The sequence below is a fragment of the Bidens hawaiensis genome, unplaced genomic scaffold, assembly GCF_021521415.1.
Source record: "Bidens hawaiensis isolate Kalapana, Puna unplaced genomic scaffold, B.hawaiensis_p1.1 tig00008327_1, whole genome shotgun sequence".
NCBI lineage: Eukaryota > Viridiplantae > Streptophyta > Magnoliopsida > Asterales > Asteraceae > Bidens > Bidens hawaiensis.
In genome coordinates, this window is record NW_027504976.1 from 60,695 (window position 1) to 79,909 (window position 19,215).

A 19,215-nucleotide genomic window follows, 5' to 3' on the forward strand; every position below is an offset into this window, starting at 1 on the left:
CTTATAAGTGTTGCTACTTTTTCCTACATTGACATTACTTTTTTAGTGTAGTTTCGGTATCTACAAGAACTTAACCCGTACGAATCAAACCCACATTAGTGTACTACTGCGACATGATTAGTATATAAGCATTTCCAACTTGGCCGACACAACGTATCGGGTAAAACACTAATTAGGCTAAGGGGTATACACTAGTGGGCAACCCCCACTGGTCCTAGGTGACAGCTACATGGCCACCCACCCCTTATCGGTCTCACGCAAACACCGCCCCTCTATTTTTTATCACGCGTGACCTGACCTCACTTAGGGTGGTCGCGCACATCAGTGAATGTATCATTTGGGTGTGTTTCATGTGGGTGTTTTTTTTTAATATTATATAAATTAAAAATAAATGGAGAATAGTGGAGAATGATGGAGAGTTGTGTATTTACTTGGTTGAAGGGTGATGTTGAATAATGGGGGAAAGCTGACGTGACGAATGAAGGGAATGGTGTTGAGGGGTGTATACCCCTTAGCCTTATCAATATAACTAAAATTAAAAACACTAGCTAATGTGGGACTAGCCAATTTGGTGAGGTTTTTGGCTCTTAGATGGGAGGTCTCGAATTTAATTCGGGCAAGTGATGTATTAGTTTAGAATAAGAGTAAGGTAGATTAGCCGTTAAAAAATAAAAACATAATACGAAACGTTTGATCTAAAGGGTTTTAACATTAAAGAAGGGTTTTCATAAATAAAATAAAAAACTATATAAAAACACAATAATAAGGGTTAAGCTAGACGTACCATCTTCTCTACTTGTAATGCCCCCTCCACTAAACTTTCAATTTCTTTAAGAATTTTATTTGATATATTACTCCCATGTAACGTTTTATTGCATTTTATGGTGTCCATTGAAAATGTTAAATTAAAAACTATAAAGTTATTTTATTTTAAATTTTTTACCTTTTCTTAACTTTCATTTCCTTTTAAGAATTATATATTACATATTACTTAATTTTTTTTTATTATTATTTTTTTTTTTTTTTTGTATTTTGTGGTCTATCTTAAAGTATTAAACTAAAAATTGTAAGTTTTTTTCTTATTTTTTTGTTTATTGTCCTTGATCATAATAAAATATTTATTATTATCATTATCAATGTATTATTATATATATAAAACAATATATATATATATATATATATATATATATATTGATACTATTAAAATTCAAAAAAAATTATAAGTATTTACAGTATTAATGCTAAAAAATAAATTAATGGTAATACTTTATAGTTTTAATTTGATATGTGTAGTAGAGAATATTATGTGAAAAAAATGTTTTAGAGACTAATATATATATAAATAATGTTAATAGCTCATAATAATTGATTTAATAAGTTCAGGGGTGTATATACAGTAAAATATGGTATATGTAAAAAATTATCATTTCAAATTATTTCAAAGAAAGAGATAAAAGCTAATAATTTAAATAACTAGAACAAAAGGTTTAATTAGAAGAATTAAATAAAGTGATAAAAAAAAAAGAGAAAACTAAATAATTCTAATAATAAAAAAGGTAACGCAATCATTGAATAATAATAATAATAATAATAATAATAATAATAATAAAAGTAACTGTTCACTAGGATTAATGATTATAATTAAATTCATATAGGATTAAGGTTAACGACTTCTAGGGGACGGTACCAATTTAGTTTAGCTTTCTATTTAGGGTCTAGTTGGCTAGCCTTGTTCCTTGTTGTTTATGAATATATTTTGTTTGATGTTGTTTTTTGATTTTTATGCCCTATTCTTAGTAGGTAACAGATTCCTTGCTTTTTTGGTAGTTTGCTATCTATGTATTGCTAAGTGTCTTTGCTTGTAGGATGTATGTTTACTCTGATTACCTGTATGTAGCTTTATGAGCCGGGGGGTCTCTCTGGAAGCAGCCTCTCTATTCTCACGGATAGAGGAAAGACTTGCCTAAATCCCACCCTCCCCTAACCCTACCGATAGCGTGCTATGCGGTGGGATATACAGGGCTTGATTGATTGATTGATTGAATTAAATTCATATATTTTAATACTAATAATGGCATTTCTTAAATCATCTAATCTAACTATTCTAATAAAGTAAAGTAATTGTAGACATTTTTCATGTTTTGGTTAATTCTCACAATTTTTCTTCTTTAAAACTAAGATCTTAATTAACTCCTAATATATGTAATAGATAAATAGTTATTCACTTTCCTTTTACACACTCTATTTATATTATATGTATACATTTTTATAAAAATAATAACATATTATTTTACTGTATATTCCAAAATGCTTGATGAAATCCAAAAATCAATAACAAATCATGTTTGTCAAAGACTGAAAAGAATATAATTTCAAATGTTATCATCAAACTTCGCCCCGGTTGCAGTGCGCGCATATAATGTATATATATGTGGGCCTCGAGTGGGCAAAAGTGAAATTGCACTAACTTTGACGTTATTTTACTAATTTCGTGAAAATAAGATTAAAAGTGGCGGAAGGTTAATCAGGCATCATGTGGTGGCATTGATGGCCGAAAGACAAATGTATATGCACCAATCGGCGGGTGTCCCAATGGTTGAGTGTTGTGTGCCTTATGTCCCAAGGCTTGAAGCAAAACTACTATCGAACCGAGGGTCTCACTAGAAGCAGCCTCTTTATCCCTATGGGGTAGAGATAAGACTGTCTACATTTTACCCTCCTCAGACCCTACCATAGCTTTGCTATTGGTGGGATTTATTGATGATGATGATGATGATGATGATGATGATAATGATAATTATCATTAAACATATTATACTATGTATATCATGGAATATTGTAAAGAAAAACAAAACTCAAATATGCTTTCATTTTACAAAGTAATTTTTTAATCATTAAATTATATATATATATGCTTAAAAGTCGATCATTTATTTTAAAATCAATCCATTCATCTATTATTATTATTGTTGTTGTTGTTGTTGTCGTCATAAAATTTATAAATTGTAAATATTTCCTTTAAATCTAACTATTTATTTTTTAGGTTAATTTAGTAAACTATATATATGTTAAAATATAATAATGGTATATACCAATTACTTTCAGGCATAACAAATATTATCATATTTAATTTCTTAGTTTTTTTATCATGGATTGTTTCGGGGTTTTTGTGGAACTTAAATTTGGTTTTTATGGGTCAAAAGTTGGTAATCGATTGTTTGGTACAAGTTAACTATATTTAGGTCAGAATTTGTTACGGGTCAAAAATGAGAAATCTGAGTATTTTTTAAAGTTTAAGAATGCAAATAGATTTATCATTAAATTTGTTACGGGTTCAAAGTGTTGACTTGAAAATATCAAACGGATGAAAGTTAGAATTTTAAACATGATTCGGGTTTCAAATTTATTTTCAAAAGAGTTTTTGGAAATAATTGACAAATTGACTATTTTTCCTTCGAATAATAAAATTTAAGAAAAGACCACCCCAGGCCTATCAATGTTTCTAATTTTTATCAAATCTGAAATTTGTGTGTTAGCATTAACTTTTAATTCAATTGTGATTAGAACGTTGTATTGGAAGTATGTCATGCAAAACTATGCTTAAATGAAGCAAAATATTCAGAAAATTGAATGCGTTAACATGTTATTTTTATGTTGTCATTATGACAAAGTCGAGAAACCCCCTGAAACTTATCAAAACCTTTTTCATGGTTTAGCTTAGAAAACATAGTTCTTGAAAAACATCTGTCGTTACAATTTAATGTTCTTATTTCCTTCAATGGATGGTATATCAATAAAGGTAACGTTCATTCTGTATTTATGTTGAGTGGTTAGAACTACTACCGTATGAGAAGTCTTATTTCCTAAATTGGTTCATAACTAAAATTCTTTCAATTATACATATATGACACTTGGAATGAAATTTTCAATATAAAGAACGTTCTTGTAGAGATGGGCAAAAAAACCGGTTGGTGAACCGGTTCAACGGTTTAAACCGAAAACCGGTTTTTACAAAAACCGGTTATTTAAAAACCGGTTTGACCGGTTTAGTAACCGCCGATTTGTATATCGGTTACAAGTTCTAGAGAAAAAACCGGTTACTGAACCGGTTATGGAAAAAACCGGTTAATTTTAAAACCGGTTATTATGAAAAAAACCGGTTATTAACCGGTTATTTTAAAAAAAAAAACCGGTTAATTAAAAAAACCGGTTATTAACCGGTTCTAACCGGTTTCTAAACCGGTCCTAACCGGTTAGACCGGTCCGAGTTTTGCACCAAAAAAACCGGTTTTTTCCAGGCCAAGAAAAACCGGTCCGGTTATTAACCGAACCGGTTTTTTTAAAAAAACCGATTTGTGCACCTCTACATTCTTGTATATGTTTTTGCACGTGTATTTTTTTATTAAGTTCATTTAAAAAAATTCACTTTGTGATATAAATAAAATCAATTTATGTACACATAGTATATACAAATATAGATGTAATACATTTTTTCATATACATAACATAATTATTTGTTTTACTTGTAATTTTATAATTTGAACCATCTTGTATGTGACACGAGCTCTAAACCTAGTTTATCAAATTAAACCTTCCACTTTAGGACACTTTTCATACTATGTTATCAACTGTCCCTTGGATCCTCTAAGAGGTTTATGCAAAACAGCAAACATCAACGCGTACATCTTTGTAAAAGTGTTTTTCTTTTACATTTATATTTATAAGGGTCCATTTATTTTATAAAGGGAGAACAAAAACAAGAAAGATGAGAAGAATTTGTAGTCGCATAAAAACCCTTAAAAAATAAAAAAATAATGATAATAAAATCATAACTCAAAATTTAATTAAAAAACGAAAAAAGTAAAAAACACAAAAATGTTTCCATCGTCTTTCTCGTTCTCGGGGAAAAAAAAAGACACAATAGTGAGTGAAAATATCATGGTGTCTTTTTATTTATCATTGTGTTTTGTGTTTATTTTTGTAATTAATTGTGTCTTTTTTCCTTGACATTGTGATATTTTTTCTTTATATTGTGTTATACTACTCAAAATTATGCTATATTTTGTTCGGCATTATGTTATATTTTGCGATTTATTGCATCTTTTTTTAATTATAATTGTGTCTTTTGTTCATTTTCGTAATTGTGTTTTTGATCTCTGTATTGTGTCTTTTCGTCAATTTTTTTTATTTTTGTTGTACGAGAGTTATGGTGGCAACATTTTTGTTTTTTTTAATATTTTAATTTTCTATTTATATTTTGAGTTATGATTTTTTTTTTATTTTTTTAAGATGTTTTTTGTGTGGTCACAAATCTTTCACACTTCTAATTTTTTTTCTCCTTTTGTATTTTACTCTATCCTATATTATAAACATTATTCAAGTGTATATATTTGAAAACATGGGAAAAGTTAAAATGTAAAGGGAGACAAAAATAAGAAACATAAAAATAATTTGTGACAATAAAAAAACTTGTCAAAAAAAGGTCAAAAAATTAATAAAAATATTATAACCCAATATATATATATAATACGAAAAATTAAAAAAAAAACTAAAATGTTTTTCCCATTCTCAAAAAACGATAAAAAGAAATAATGACAGAAATAAACAAAAAAAACACAATGATAAAATAAAAATAGACACAATATATCGCAAAATATAACACAATACCAAACAAAAAATATGACACAATTAATAAAAAAATACACAATTTCAAGAAAAAATGACAACCAATGAAAAAAAATATACAAAAAAAACACTAGCGAAATTTTTTACATCAACATTGTGTCTTTTTTTTTAAACGAGAAAGACATTGAAATACTTTTGTATTTTAACTTTTGTTGTGTTTATTAAATTTTAAGTTATGATTTTTTTATTATTATTTTTTAATGACTACAAATCATTCTCATCATTATCATTTACGTACCCCTTTCTAAATAAACTATGATCTTACCAGAAATAGTCATTTTATCAAGTAACCGTAACCAATACTTTATCACTTGCAACGAAACTACAAATACAAAAATACGAATAAAAAACTATGTCTCCAGTTATTAGGACTTAGGACCGGTGTCTCTAACCAGTTTTTGTTAAGTACCAACTACATTGCAAATATAACATTAACAGGATACATGAACAACATTTTATTTATACCAGCAAATCTTGTGAAGAATTCCCGTTTCTTATGCTAAATTTTCAGAAACGATTGCACACCCGACTGAACTCTACTTGTGAAGAAGGTTTCTAGCCTGCATAATAACAGTCTGAATGAATAATACTAGAGATAATGGGTAAAATAACTACAAGTTGGTTGACAAGAAAACCCTCTAGGTTTTGTGCAATATTCGACAGTTTGACCCGTTTTCTTTTTAGTTAATTTTCAAATTTACCCCCGAGACATGCTAGAGATAAAACACAATACGAATCTACTCATTTATAACTGAACAGGTCAAAACTGTCAGCGCTAAATTTGATGTAGGAAAAGATGGATCACATCATGCAAAAGACACTAGGGGTTCTTACGGATAGCGTTCGCTGTTTGTCGGGTTCAACCAGCACAAACCGAGAATTTAACACGAACACAACCCAAACAAGAAAAAGTGACCCGTGAACTGAAGTAGACTTGCATATTCATGAGTTGGACTCAAACAGGACCGTTTTCTTGAAAGTTTTTATTTTTTGTTGTTTTCTCATATTAATATTAATACTTAAATTTACATTTATACAACAAAAAGTAAAAAAAAAAAAAAATCATATAAAACAATTACATTATAATAAAAGAGACTTATGTTAGCTTCCGTTTTAGGTGTAGATTTTTGCATAAAATACGAGACTAATTTATGTTTATTACATAAAACACATTTAAAAAAATAAAAATAAAAAAACTGGGTTAATCAGGTCAACACTGACTCAAACGCATTTATACCAAAACCAAACCCAAGCCCACGACATTCGTGCCAGGTACATGCATGTCAGAAATTCACACCCCTAATAGACACCATATATGTAAAAAAACACAAATCTTCAAAGAAATGATTTACCTGGTGGAACATTTATAGTAAATAGTTTCAGGAGAGTTATATGTTCTAGCGTTGGCAAACATCCTCCTTGCATCAGCAATAAACATCTCAAGTGTCACATAATATTGCTCTGACTCCACCCGTCTTGACATGGTCTTAAGATCTACAATCAGTTAAATATTCATTAATGTTTATTCCCTAATTATTTAAAAACTACACTGAACACTCGATTATAATATTGACCCATAAAAAACACTACATTATTACCGCCATGTAATCCAACTTTAAATGACATGATTTAGGAGACTATTCGTGAACAGTCCGTTTGAGAGAACATGGACACGAATTTCCGTGCGGTAGTGTGTTTGTGAACTGTCCGTTTGTCTAACAAAAGCTTAACGGAAGAACAAGGACATGGTGTCGTCAGGTTCGATTCGTTTACAGCCCTGTAAAATTTAACCGAAAGCCGCTCTATATGAAGTCAAAATCGGAGACGGGTGCAGGCGGCAGGCCCAAGCCCCAACCAGTTTATATTTCTTGTTTAATAGTTTACAAACCCTGGTTCAGTCACTATTTATATCACGTCATATACTTGTAATTATTTGCCACTCGATAAAGAATACCTAGTTGCCACCCGTGGACGTAAGTCAGTTTAGACCGAACGACGTTAAATCATCGTGTTCGTTTATTGCTTTCGTGTTTGTGTACAGTTTGCGTGTGCGCTAATCCTAACAAGCCTAAACTCGATCCTAAAATTAAGCTTGTTTAACAAACGAGCCTGAGCACGAACTTCACTCATTGACCAAAACAGGCCTTTTAATTATTTAATTGGTTTTATATATTATTGTTTTTATATATAAAATTGAGATAAAATAACTAATATCTATACACACACACACACTACACACACATATATATATATCATGTTCTATATATAAAATATAATTAAAATCCACATATACACCTATATAATAAATATAAATGCTTCTAATAAATAATAGACGAACCAAGACCGAGTCGTGCTCGAGCTTGAAGAACCACTAACAAGTTGAGCTCGAGCTTTAGAAATAGAGCTTAAACAAAGTTGATCAAGCCTAGCCTTCTTTACCTCTCTATTTTTCATGTTTAATAATTCTTCATTCCACCACCAAGACTCCATATGTTTGCTTATCGTTTCCATTGTGACCTTGAGTCTCCATTGCTACATCTGTAACGGTGGTTGCCATAGCATCCCACATTTAGTTTGCGTCCCCCTCCAGTCCACATAAGCTCATCCAGATGGCCTTTAGTTTGAATTTGAATGCATCAATCATGTCGCTCAAATTTCCCCATCGAATCCTAGGTCCATTTTTCCTCTTCCCCTCAACCAACATATCTCTCACACGTATATTCATCACCTACAAACAATGTTGGGTCGCTACCGACTCCCTAAAATAGCCCACCAATAGCGACCTACCTGCCTCATTAAAAAGATACTAGATTTGCTTGTTATGCCTTACGCTACTAAAAGTATCAAATGCGATTCCTTTTTCTTAAAGAACGAGTTAGACCGAGTTTATTATTTCCAGGCCATGAGCCAATACAAAGTCAAGAAGTTCCCTACCAATCTCATTCCTCCCATCATAACATCCCATATCTTGTTCCATTTTGGTCACGCCTGAATTCTGTAACACCACGATCGTCAGATCTGGCTAGTAAGCCACCGTACCATAAGTATGTTTCCATAACTTGGAAAGTAGTTGTCGGAGCTAATGTTGTGCCTGGTCAACGTCTAGTCTGATAGAAAAGTAAGTCACAAAAAGCATGACAAGCTAGTGTTGCCAGAAAAAACGCTAATCAACAGTCAATGCCCAGTAGAGCATAACAATTGTAGGTTGTCAAAAAACACTGAAATCCCGGTGGTGGATGTGTTTATGGAGTAAAACTGTAGAAGCAACTAGCGATTTCCCACGCGTTTTGCGCGACGAATTCGATCAGTAAAACATGGGCATTACAGCGCCGAGCCTACACGAATTTGGTCTGTATCAGCTACGTTCGTTATGGTACCAGAACTAAAATTAGAAAAATAAATTCGTAATTAACATATTTAAAAAAACAAAAAATGTAACGTCAATCGTATAACTTATTATATAAAATAAAAAAACTTTTAACATATTTAAAACAACGTTTATTCAATCAGTAAAACCCAAGTAGTGGTAAAACCCAAGGGTTGCAGCGACAAGTTGACGTGAATTCGGTCAGCATCAGTTACGTTCGTCATTGTACAAGAATTAAAAACAAAAAATAACTACGCCAAATTAAAATTAAATTTTTAAAACGATGCTTTTTCGGTCGGTAAAACCCAGACGTTGGTAAAACTAGAGCGTTTAAACCCGAACTTTGATACAACCATAGTTTTTTCCACTAGAATACACTAAACCCGATTAACCAAACCCGAAAAAACCCAAAACCGATGAAACCGTGAGAAATTTGGATTAGGTTTCGAGTTCTTCAAGTTTTAAACTAACCTAAAGAACACCCCTAAGTGAAACTCAAGCGTTAAAACTGGCACATTGGTAAAACTCAAGCATTAAAACCCGGCCGTCAGTAAAACCCGAGCGTTGAAACCTAGACATTAGTAAAACCCGAGCGTTGCGGCACAAAAAAAAACTACTCTACAAAAATCAACAAAAATAAGAATAAAAAGAAAAAATTTGGTACAAAACAAAATTTTTAAAAAAAAAACACATTTTGCAAAAGAAAAAAAGAAAGAAAAAAAATCAAAAAATGTCTTGTGACACTGACAATTCTCTTTTACTCTATGGTAATAATAATAATGGCCGAAATAGGCTAGAATAGTGTAGAGAGAGACGGATTATATGAGAAAAAGGGGTCACCAGAGGTATGGAGCGGTGACCAAGGTTAGTGGGTTGCCTAACGCCAACCACTCTCATCCCAAGTAACCCTCGTTTCTCTCTCTACACTTTTCTAGACTTCTCCTGCCACCGCTTCCACTCCACAAACACAGCCAAAGGCGGCCCTCAGATCTTGTATTTCTCGCAAGGTTTTGTGTGTGAACCAAGATTTCAATGTCATTTTTTGGCAACTAGCCACCCCGTGACACTAGCTCTGACCACTTTCTGCTCCACCAAGAGTCGATCACTGGGTGGCGTTTTACTGGTGACACTAGCTCGACCAGAAATGATAACCCGTCACCTAGCTCCAATGACCCTACTATTTTATTCTAGCGACATACTTCATACTTGTCCTGACAGTCGCTTTTCAAGATCCAACCACTTGCTCTAGTCTAGTTGCATAGAAACAGCTTAACTAATGTGTTTAGATTTACCCATTTTTCTTTATATAACAATTATTATTATATATAAACTATGAAAAAATGAAAATAACATCTGTAATTGAAATATACAGAAGAAAATAATTGAAAATGTATATAAATCAATTAATAAATAATACACAAGCTGAGCTCGAGCTCTAAGTTAAACAAACCTAGTCGAGCTCAGACTTGTCCCGTTTACACCCCTATGTTTATGCATTTATTATAGGCTTTCGATAACCTTCAACAACCATTTATTAAAAAACGGGTCAAAATTACCACCAATAGAACGAGGGGTAAAAAAAGGTAAGCAGAATTCTTTTTAAATAATGATCATAAATAGCGACAAGAAATATCAGACGCAAACAAAATGTGATTAAAATGTAATAATTAGACAGAATAATAACAGCATAATTACCCATGGGATCTCTAATGATGTCATAATAGTCAGGAACATCACGAACATCAACAGGTTCCTTAAAAGGCCAAGCATCAGCATGATCATGCAGTGCCTGCTTACAAAAAATTATTTTGGTCATATTAGTTGGTTCTCTTTATACAATTAGTTCAATTATATATGATTACAACAAATGGATAAAAGTTCAATTAGTTCAATTATATATGATTATAACTTAAAACTAAATCATGAACTTTATTTTTTTAAAGCAATTCAGGAGATTGTAAACACTAAAGATTTGACTTTTATCCATTTGTTGGAAGCCAAACAATTAGTGGTGTGCATGAAACCGAAAAAACCAACATAACCGAACCCAACTCAAAAAACCACAGTTTGGTTTTATGTTTTTTTTCAAAAACCAAATTTCGTGTTTGATTTCAGTATTGCATGTACCAAATAAAAAAACTGAACCCGTAAAAGCTGGAAAACGCCTTTTGTTACTGGATTTACGGATTATAACTTTCATTTTTTTAATGTCAAGTAATTTATAGAAAAATAATTAACGATTTTACTGGATTTACGAATTATAACTTCCAAATTTGGTTTAATAAATTAATCATTGATTAACAAAAAAAAAACTTTGGGCCCAAAGTTTCAGGCCCAAATTCATTAACTTGGGCCATTTTAGCCCAAAAATTTCAAGCCAGTATGGCAAAACTAAAACTGAACCGAACCCATCATGAACCAAAAACTAAACGACCCAGATTCGCATCTTCAGTTTTTGGTTTCATTTTTAGCCCAAAACCGAACCATGAGCACCTCTACTACCAAACTAATCCCAAATTGACCCATTTTACATAAACAGGTTTAAATAGCCATATGAAGCTAAAACACATCAAGAATGCAACTTACATAAAAAAAAATTATATAAGTTCGGATTGAAACTTAAGGATCAAAAATCAATCAATCATACCCAGTAAAAAACTTACGAATAAAAAACTTGCCTTTAAAATGGAACGCATGAATCCAGTCAACTTTTGGTTTAAGGTACCATCTGAAGAAGCATTGAAATATTTAAAGCGAGAGTGTCCCCATTGATCAGGAGTCCACCCAGCTGTCCCTGCAATTTAATTCAGATTAAAATTAACAAACAAAATTAAAACTAAAAATAATATCATCAATAATTTATCACCAAATAAACTACAACCTAACTACAATATCCACAAATCTTCAAAATCAGAATATTAGAGCTGGAAATAGTTCACTTTGCTTAATTTTAACCGAACAAAGCGATCGGATACGAACAATTATATGACCAAAGTTTTCTTGTTTGGGTTATTTTATTAAGAATAATGACCATATACATGTTAAATTTGTTTATTAATAGTATAAGTGACAAGTTCATGAAGGTAAACAAACACAAACGAACAAATATAATTGAACATGGATGCACGAACATAACCAGGTGAACACCGATTAAATGTAAACATGAGTGTCAATATGTTGGGCCCAATAATAAAACTGGACTAAACGGTAAGAGGTGATATTTTAATTTAATAAACTAAACATAAAACTTAAAAGAACATCAACTAACAAACAAGACATGCGATCGACTGATCGTGATCTTCGTTTAACTAAATCTTATATACAGTTCCTTTAGAAAACAGAAGACATATTAACATGTCACATGAAAACAGAAGAGAACAAAATAATAATAGATGTCTCACTAAAGATTAACACAAATTTAGCAAACTGTTATAACAGCAAGGATTAACGAGCTTACTCAAACCAGGAATATCTTCAAGTTTACAAGCCCGTTTTGGGATTCCAACTTCTTTCTGAAAAAAATAAGTTGCAAATTTAGCAGTATCACCTTATAAAGAAGATTCCTATCTTAGCTGTCAGCACAACTAATTGCGATGCATAATTGCGACATTTGTAAATAGCTATATAATAACGTATATGCATTTATAATTTTCCATCATTGGTATAAAGAGTAAAAGCTCAAATGGGTAGAAACGGGCCGCGGTCGAGTTGGATTGGCTATTAACCCATTTAAATCGGCCCTTTATTTAATTTACTGTGAGCATACCTTTAGAAAATCAATACCGGAGTACACAATGTGACAACTTGAAAGCTCTCTTATCTTCTCATCAATGGCCTGAAACATAAAATAAACCAAAAATAATATGTTGTTTTTCATTATTTTCAAATGAAATACTATTCAAGCCATGTAACTTTACCTGCCTCTGACGGTGAATCATGGTTGATAAATCAGTGTATGGAAGCTTTGGGTCAATTTTACATTCCATAAGAATGCCTCCATCATAATCTTTTATATACCTATAACACCACATATTTAAGATATACTAGGAGACAGCCTATGAATTTTAATAAAGCAAAATAAGATGTGAGCTTCTTAAAATTTCATATATATACCCATGCCATCGTTCTCTCTCCAAGTTAATATTTTTTGTAAAGCCCTGAAATGAACATACAGATTTGTTAATTGGTTCACTAAACAATATTACTAGAATAAGAACATCTTAAAAAATTTGCCACTTTACCACATCAGCTTTCCACTAAGTTGTCAAAAAGTTGCTTTTAGCAATTATAATTACATTAACTCTAAACATAAACAAATATTTATGATGTTCAAAAGTTTTTCACATATCTCCTCGATTGTAAGAACTAATTTAACGTTTACAAAGACGAATGACAATAAAATCTTATATGACATTCATGTTTTTTAACGCTTGCTATTGGTGTCATTATTAATGTTCTGACCGGATCTTTAAAATAACAAATTTGATATAAAAAATCTTTTAACTTTATGTTAAATATTTAAGTTTTGTAAATTGGTTAGAATGTGATACGAGTGTGAAAAGAAATTAAGAAAAAAGTTAAAAATGAAAAAACTAAATATAAAGATTTTATCATTATAACATGAAAGCCCTAACCATGAACCATGTTACCAAAAAATTATAAATCATGTACCTGTTTATTAAAATAGCCGACAGCATTGTTGTCTGCATATGTTAGAAAATGAGTGAGCCCGTCCACATCTCGTGCATGTTGTTTTAAATGGTTCATTAGTCTAGTCCCATAACCCTTTACTTGTTCATCTGACGTGATTGCACAAAAAGCTATCTCTCCAAATTTTTGGCTAAAATGTCACACACACAATAATAAACCAACGATAAAAAAAACAAAAAAAAAAGCAATATAAGATAGTAAACAAATGCACATATTTATCTCTAACGGGAGATATTAATCATATCATATGATAACACATGTAACACTTGTACCTGATATAAGGGCGGTATGTAATGCCACCAACAACAGTATTGTGTCTGATAACCATTACGGATTTGTGGCCTCTGCATCGATTTACATGTACAGTTAAAATATTATTTAAAGATGATGAAATATAAACCTAGAAGCACTATTTCTGTATTATTAATAAGTTATTTAACCATTTTCTATGAAGAACACATGCTAACAACATACCTATCCATCACAAGACGAACAATGTATTCTTTAGGCATGTTAGGTAGTTGCCTTGCAAAAATATTCTTCAGTCCAATTAACCTTTCAAAAATATGAATATTAGTGTAACTGTTGCACTTAAAAACAATGTTAATATGTCCATCTATTAGACTACTATTATTATTATACATAACAAACACTAGTTTACAATTTACAAGGCCCTTTATTTGAATGAATACATAAAACTAGAAGCTTTTTTCATCCTATTTGTTTGATATGAAGCGAGAGTAAGACTGTACTCAAAACAAACGAAACCGAACAAGGCCTTGCTCATGTTCGTCCGTTAAGCTTTTATCAGACAAGCAAACGGTTCACAAACACCTAACCGAACAAAATTTCTTGTTCGTGTTTGTTCATTAAAGAAATGAACTTGTTTGTGAACGGAGAATGGTTAGTGTCAACAGTAGTTTACCAAGTTTGTGTTGAAGTTGTTTTTAACATTCATATTCATATGTTAATTTACATATAAATTAATCAAATGATACTCATATACATTTTTGTTTTATAGTTAATAATTTGCTTAAATCTATATGATAAGATTAGAAAAGTCAGTAACAAATATTTATAAAAAATAAAAAACTTCAACGAACAAACACTAAACTAGGGCTGGCAATTCGTGTCTTAACAGGTTTAACAGGTAAGAGGCGACGCGCGTAACACAAATATCAAACTTTAATACGACTCGTTTAACTCCTTTATATGTCATGACTATAAGACAGTTTTAAGTTTTGTGTACCAATAAGGGATAATGAGGGAGTCTAGCCTACTAATATCAATTACTTAAGAAAATAAAAAATTCGCATACCGCACTTTTTTTATTAACAGGTCTTATCGTTTATCGTGTCTTTAACAGGTAACCAATTACCAGCCCTACATTAAACACATTATCAAACTTTCTGAATGAACACAATTGAACAAACATCTCATGTTCGTTCATTTAGTTAATCAAACGAAATTCCGTGTTCATGTTCGTATCATTTATTAAACGAACGAAAACTAACAATTCACTAAGCTTTCAGTTGTTCACAGTCCTAAGAAAGAGAAGTCTATACCAAATCATATGCTCATCAATTTTATCATTCGATACACATGCAAACTTCAGTTTTCCTGTTTCCTCCTGCAAAAAAAATGATATCAACAACCTGGTTTACAAAAGCGCAAAATGATCAAAACAGAAACTACCTCTCTTTTCAAACTCTCCTCTCTGGCACAATAAGCTCCACTGGTCTGCAGATTCTCCGTAAATATACTCTTCACCGTATCCTCCTTCACCACCAAGGAGGCGGGAGTGGAAACCGACGCCTCAGGTTTGGCTCCTTCACTCGGCTCAATTTTGACGGAAGTGTCGGTCTTGAGCTTGGTGTTGCGGCCGTCGAGGCGGGAGGCGGTGAAGTTGCGGATGGAGGAATCGTCGTATTCGTCCTCGTCGTCGTCCTCGAACTCTTCGGAGTCGTCGGAGTCGTTGCCGCCGCGGGCGCTGATGCTCTCGAGGTCGTCGTTGGAGGTCAGGGCGCCGTCGAAGGAGGAAGGGAAGGGCGGCGCGTGGTCTTCAGGCGCGGTGAGCTTGCGTTTGTGGATGGATGACGTGGCGGAGGCGGAGGCCGAGTGTGACGGTGATGGAGATTGTGAGCTTCGGAGTGGTGCGGTTGAATTGCCGTCCATTTCATAAGAACTGAATTCAATTCAATACAATTTTGGTTTTGGGAATTAGGGTTTTGCAGTTTTAACACATGACCAAGATCCAGAAAACGTCGCAAGGGACCGTTACTTTAATTTAGGACCCGGATAATGGATTCAGATTGGAAAGCGTTTCTGGTCAAAACAAGTTGGTGTGAAAAATGGGTTTTCTTAAAAATGGCTACACTCGTGGCATAGGGCACGCATGTTGGTTACGCACATTTCAGTATTGGTTATGCCTTTGCTCAAAGTACAACGAAAGAACCATTGCTCGAAATATTGTTGTGAATGGATCGATTCAGTTTGTACGATGTGTTAGATTTCCATTTGAAGGTGACGTTTACAAAGCTCCCCGTGCATAGGGTTTAAGTGTGAGCATGGTATCATACCAGTATCGACCGGCACAATCCCGAATTTCTCAAGAACTTGGTACCGGCATCGAAATTTCTTGGTTCCGTGTCAGTATCATAGTAAATAATTCAGTAAATACCAGTACATGTATCGGTCGATACCGATCCCGATTTTCTTAAAACTTGATATCGGTACGGGTACCGAATTGCTTGTTCCGGTACCGATTCGATACCGATGCCCGATGCCATTTGCTCCTCCATAGTAGGAAACTCTTCTAGTTTGAATTTACATGTGACCTAACATTAGCATAACATCGTTTGACAATGTAACCTCATGAATTTACACGATAAGTTTAATTATTATTTACATTCACATGTGATTGCAACCTAGTATAAGTTAACATGTGATTGCAAATTAATAATATCATGGTATTCGTAATGGTTCCACAAAAAGGTGAACACGCTCGTGATGTTGTTGTCATGTAGATGAAATCGCCCCATAAGAAAGTGTGTAGTGGTTTCACATGAAAATTAAATAAAAAATCAATATTAAAAAAATTACGACGTGTAATGTGGTTAATGGTTTAAAAAATTGATTAAAATACAAATATGTCGAACGCTAATGTTTTACCAACCTATATGCCCTTTACACCCCAAAAACGTCCACAACTAATAGTGTGCGGTAGGCCACCCCACCTATTTTGTAACTTTATAAAAGTGGACGTTAGCATATGAAAAAAGGTGGTGGCGGGTGTCAACGCCCCAACCAATGGCGAAAACATCGGGGTGCAATGTGGTAGATTGATTCCAAAGAAATTCAGTGTCATAACTAGATTTCAATAGATTAAATTATATTGTTTTACATTACTAATGAAAATACAACTTGTCCATAATGAAACATATAATAACAAAATAATTGAGCATAGTCTTGATTTTAAAATTTGGTGTGTATCTAAATCCACCCTAAATAGTTTTCTTGCAACAATTTTTCAAGCATTTCCTGCAACATTGTAAAAATATCCGTCAACATAAAAATGTTGGTGAGCATACAAGTTTGATTTTACATAGCATAATATAGAATAAATCTCAAATCCACATGACTAAATTATGTTTAGTTTTAGAATTCATAATAGCATGCATGACTATATTTCAAACCATAGATTAAGCACCAGCATATCCTTATTATCAACATAACCAGGCCGTAATAGAATACTTGACAATGACCTCAAACAAAAAGGTGGTGTGTGAATCCTATAAGGTTATACATGTCAACGGAGGCTTGCGAAGTTAATGAAAGTAGCATGTCAACTTATTATAGCATGTAGATTGAATAAACAAACAAATAGAATTAGCATGTATTAGAATTGAGTTTGCTTGAGTGGAAATAGAGTGTGTTTGAGTTAATGTGATTTTTTAATAACAATGTTACATCCCAAAGGTGAAAAGTTTAAAAGGGATCGAGTATACTAACGGTTTGGCGATTTAAGTTACGAAAGGAAAGATTAAAGTCTTGGAAGTTTGAACACCGACGTCACCCTAAAAGGTAAACGGAAGTGTGTAAGCATGAATGGTAAAATATGTATGTATGTATGTATGTATGTATGTATGTATGTATGTATATATATAGGGGATGGTTCATACGAGAAGTAATTTTACAGCGAGAAGTGCGAGAAATTAATCTTAACCATTGATTATGTGTAATCAATGGTGGAAATCATAAATGCCACATTTGTAATTATTAGGACATTGTTATAACAAATATAAAAGTAAAAAGGGTAGAATTGTCATATATAAATAGGCATAATTAATTTCTGAAAGTGTCTTCATCAGTTTCCCCATTTCTATGCATTAATTAATATAGCAATTGTATTTAAGTTGCTAACTTGAGTTTGTGTTCGTAACTTGCTTGTGTATGACATGTGTAGCTATGTATAGGTTTACTTAACATGTATAATTTCTTTTTTTATTAAACTTATTTGATGTGTGGTGGACATTATTTATATGTAGGACATTTTAATTATTTATAGTTTTGTATTGTTGTGTAGTATATAATGTTGGATTTGTTGTATATCATGTTTGTTATACGTGATTATTTGTTATTGGTTATCTTAAAATCTGAAAGTATAGGAGTCATTAATTGTGTAAATTCAAAAGTGATGATGTATGGGAGTCTAAATGGTGTTCGTTTAAATGTAAGTGTTGGTATTTTTCATGTTTATCTGTGTCTATTTGGTTAAAAAAATTTCCTACACATAAGCACATAACCTACGCATGTATACAATAGCTTACACAAAAACAAATAACCTATACTTGTGTTTTCGCATGACCTACACACATATGTTTTCATATATAAAATCATATTTCCTACACATGTACATATAACTTGCATATAACTTACGCATATGTACAACCTACACAAAAAACATATAACCTACACATATGTATATTAACCTACACAAAATACATATAACCTACAATTATATTTTCGCATGACCTACTTACTTATGTTTTTACATATAAAAACGTATTTCCTACACTTGTTTAATAAGTAGTGTATATTTTTTTTTGATACATAGGACATTTCACAAAATTATAATTATGTATCGGTTTGTAGTATATATTGTTGGATTTTACGATATAACTTTTTATTGTTGTGTTTTTTAATTTATTTTGATTCTATGAACCCTTGTTTTTTAATATCATAATTGGTAAATTCGCTTTTTCTCTAAAGATAAAGTGAAAATGATAGCTTTAGATTGTTTAGATCGTTGCCGATTTTATTGTTAAATTATAAAAATCATTAAATTATAAATTAAAATAAGACGTATTTTGTTTGTTGATAAACAGTAACTAGGAAAACATAGATTATGAGACTTCGAATTATATATAAATTATAATTAAAATGGCAAAATT

The 19,215-nt window shown here is 32.0% G+C and overlaps 1 protein-coding gene across 1 annotated transcript; it reads right to left on the minus strand.

Moving 5' to 3' along the window:
- Positions 1-6,083: 6,083 nt before the first annotated feature.
- Positions 6,084-15,998, minus strand: LOC143609649 (histone acetyltransferase GCN5-like). Its single transcript, XM_077084346.1, has 13 exons — positions 15,458-15,998; positions 15,328-15,392; positions 14,237-14,317; positions 14,035-14,106; positions 13,724-13,892; positions 13,166-13,209; positions 12,970-13,069; positions 12,819-12,887; positions 12,510-12,564; positions 11,731-11,846; positions 10,748-10,841; positions 7,038-7,179; positions 6,084-6,245 (listed from the first exon to the last, which is right to left on the minus strand). Exons 1-13 carry the CDS (start codon positions 15,935-15,937, stop codon positions 6,185-6,187), a joined length of 1,548 nt encoding a protein of 515 aa, XP_076940461.1. The 5' UTR covers positions 15,938-15,998; the 3' UTR covers positions 6,084-6,184.
- Positions 15,999-19,215: the final 3,217 nt, after the last annotated feature.

Bases quoted from the DNA above. Each gene is read 5' to 3' on its own strand.
- LOC143609649 (XM_077084346.1), bottom strand. From the start codon at position 15,937: ATGGACGGCAATTCAACCGCACCACTCCGAAGCTCACAATCTCCATCA. The intron at 15,393-15,457 runs GTAGTTTCTGTT...TTTTTTTTGCAG, and splicing joins AGGAGAGTTTGAAAAGAGAG to GAGGAAACAGGAAAACTGAA. The intron at 11,847-12,509 runs GTAAGCTCGTTA...ATTAAATTGCAG, and splicing joins TGAAGATATTCCTGGTTTGA to GGACAGCTGGGTGGACTCCT.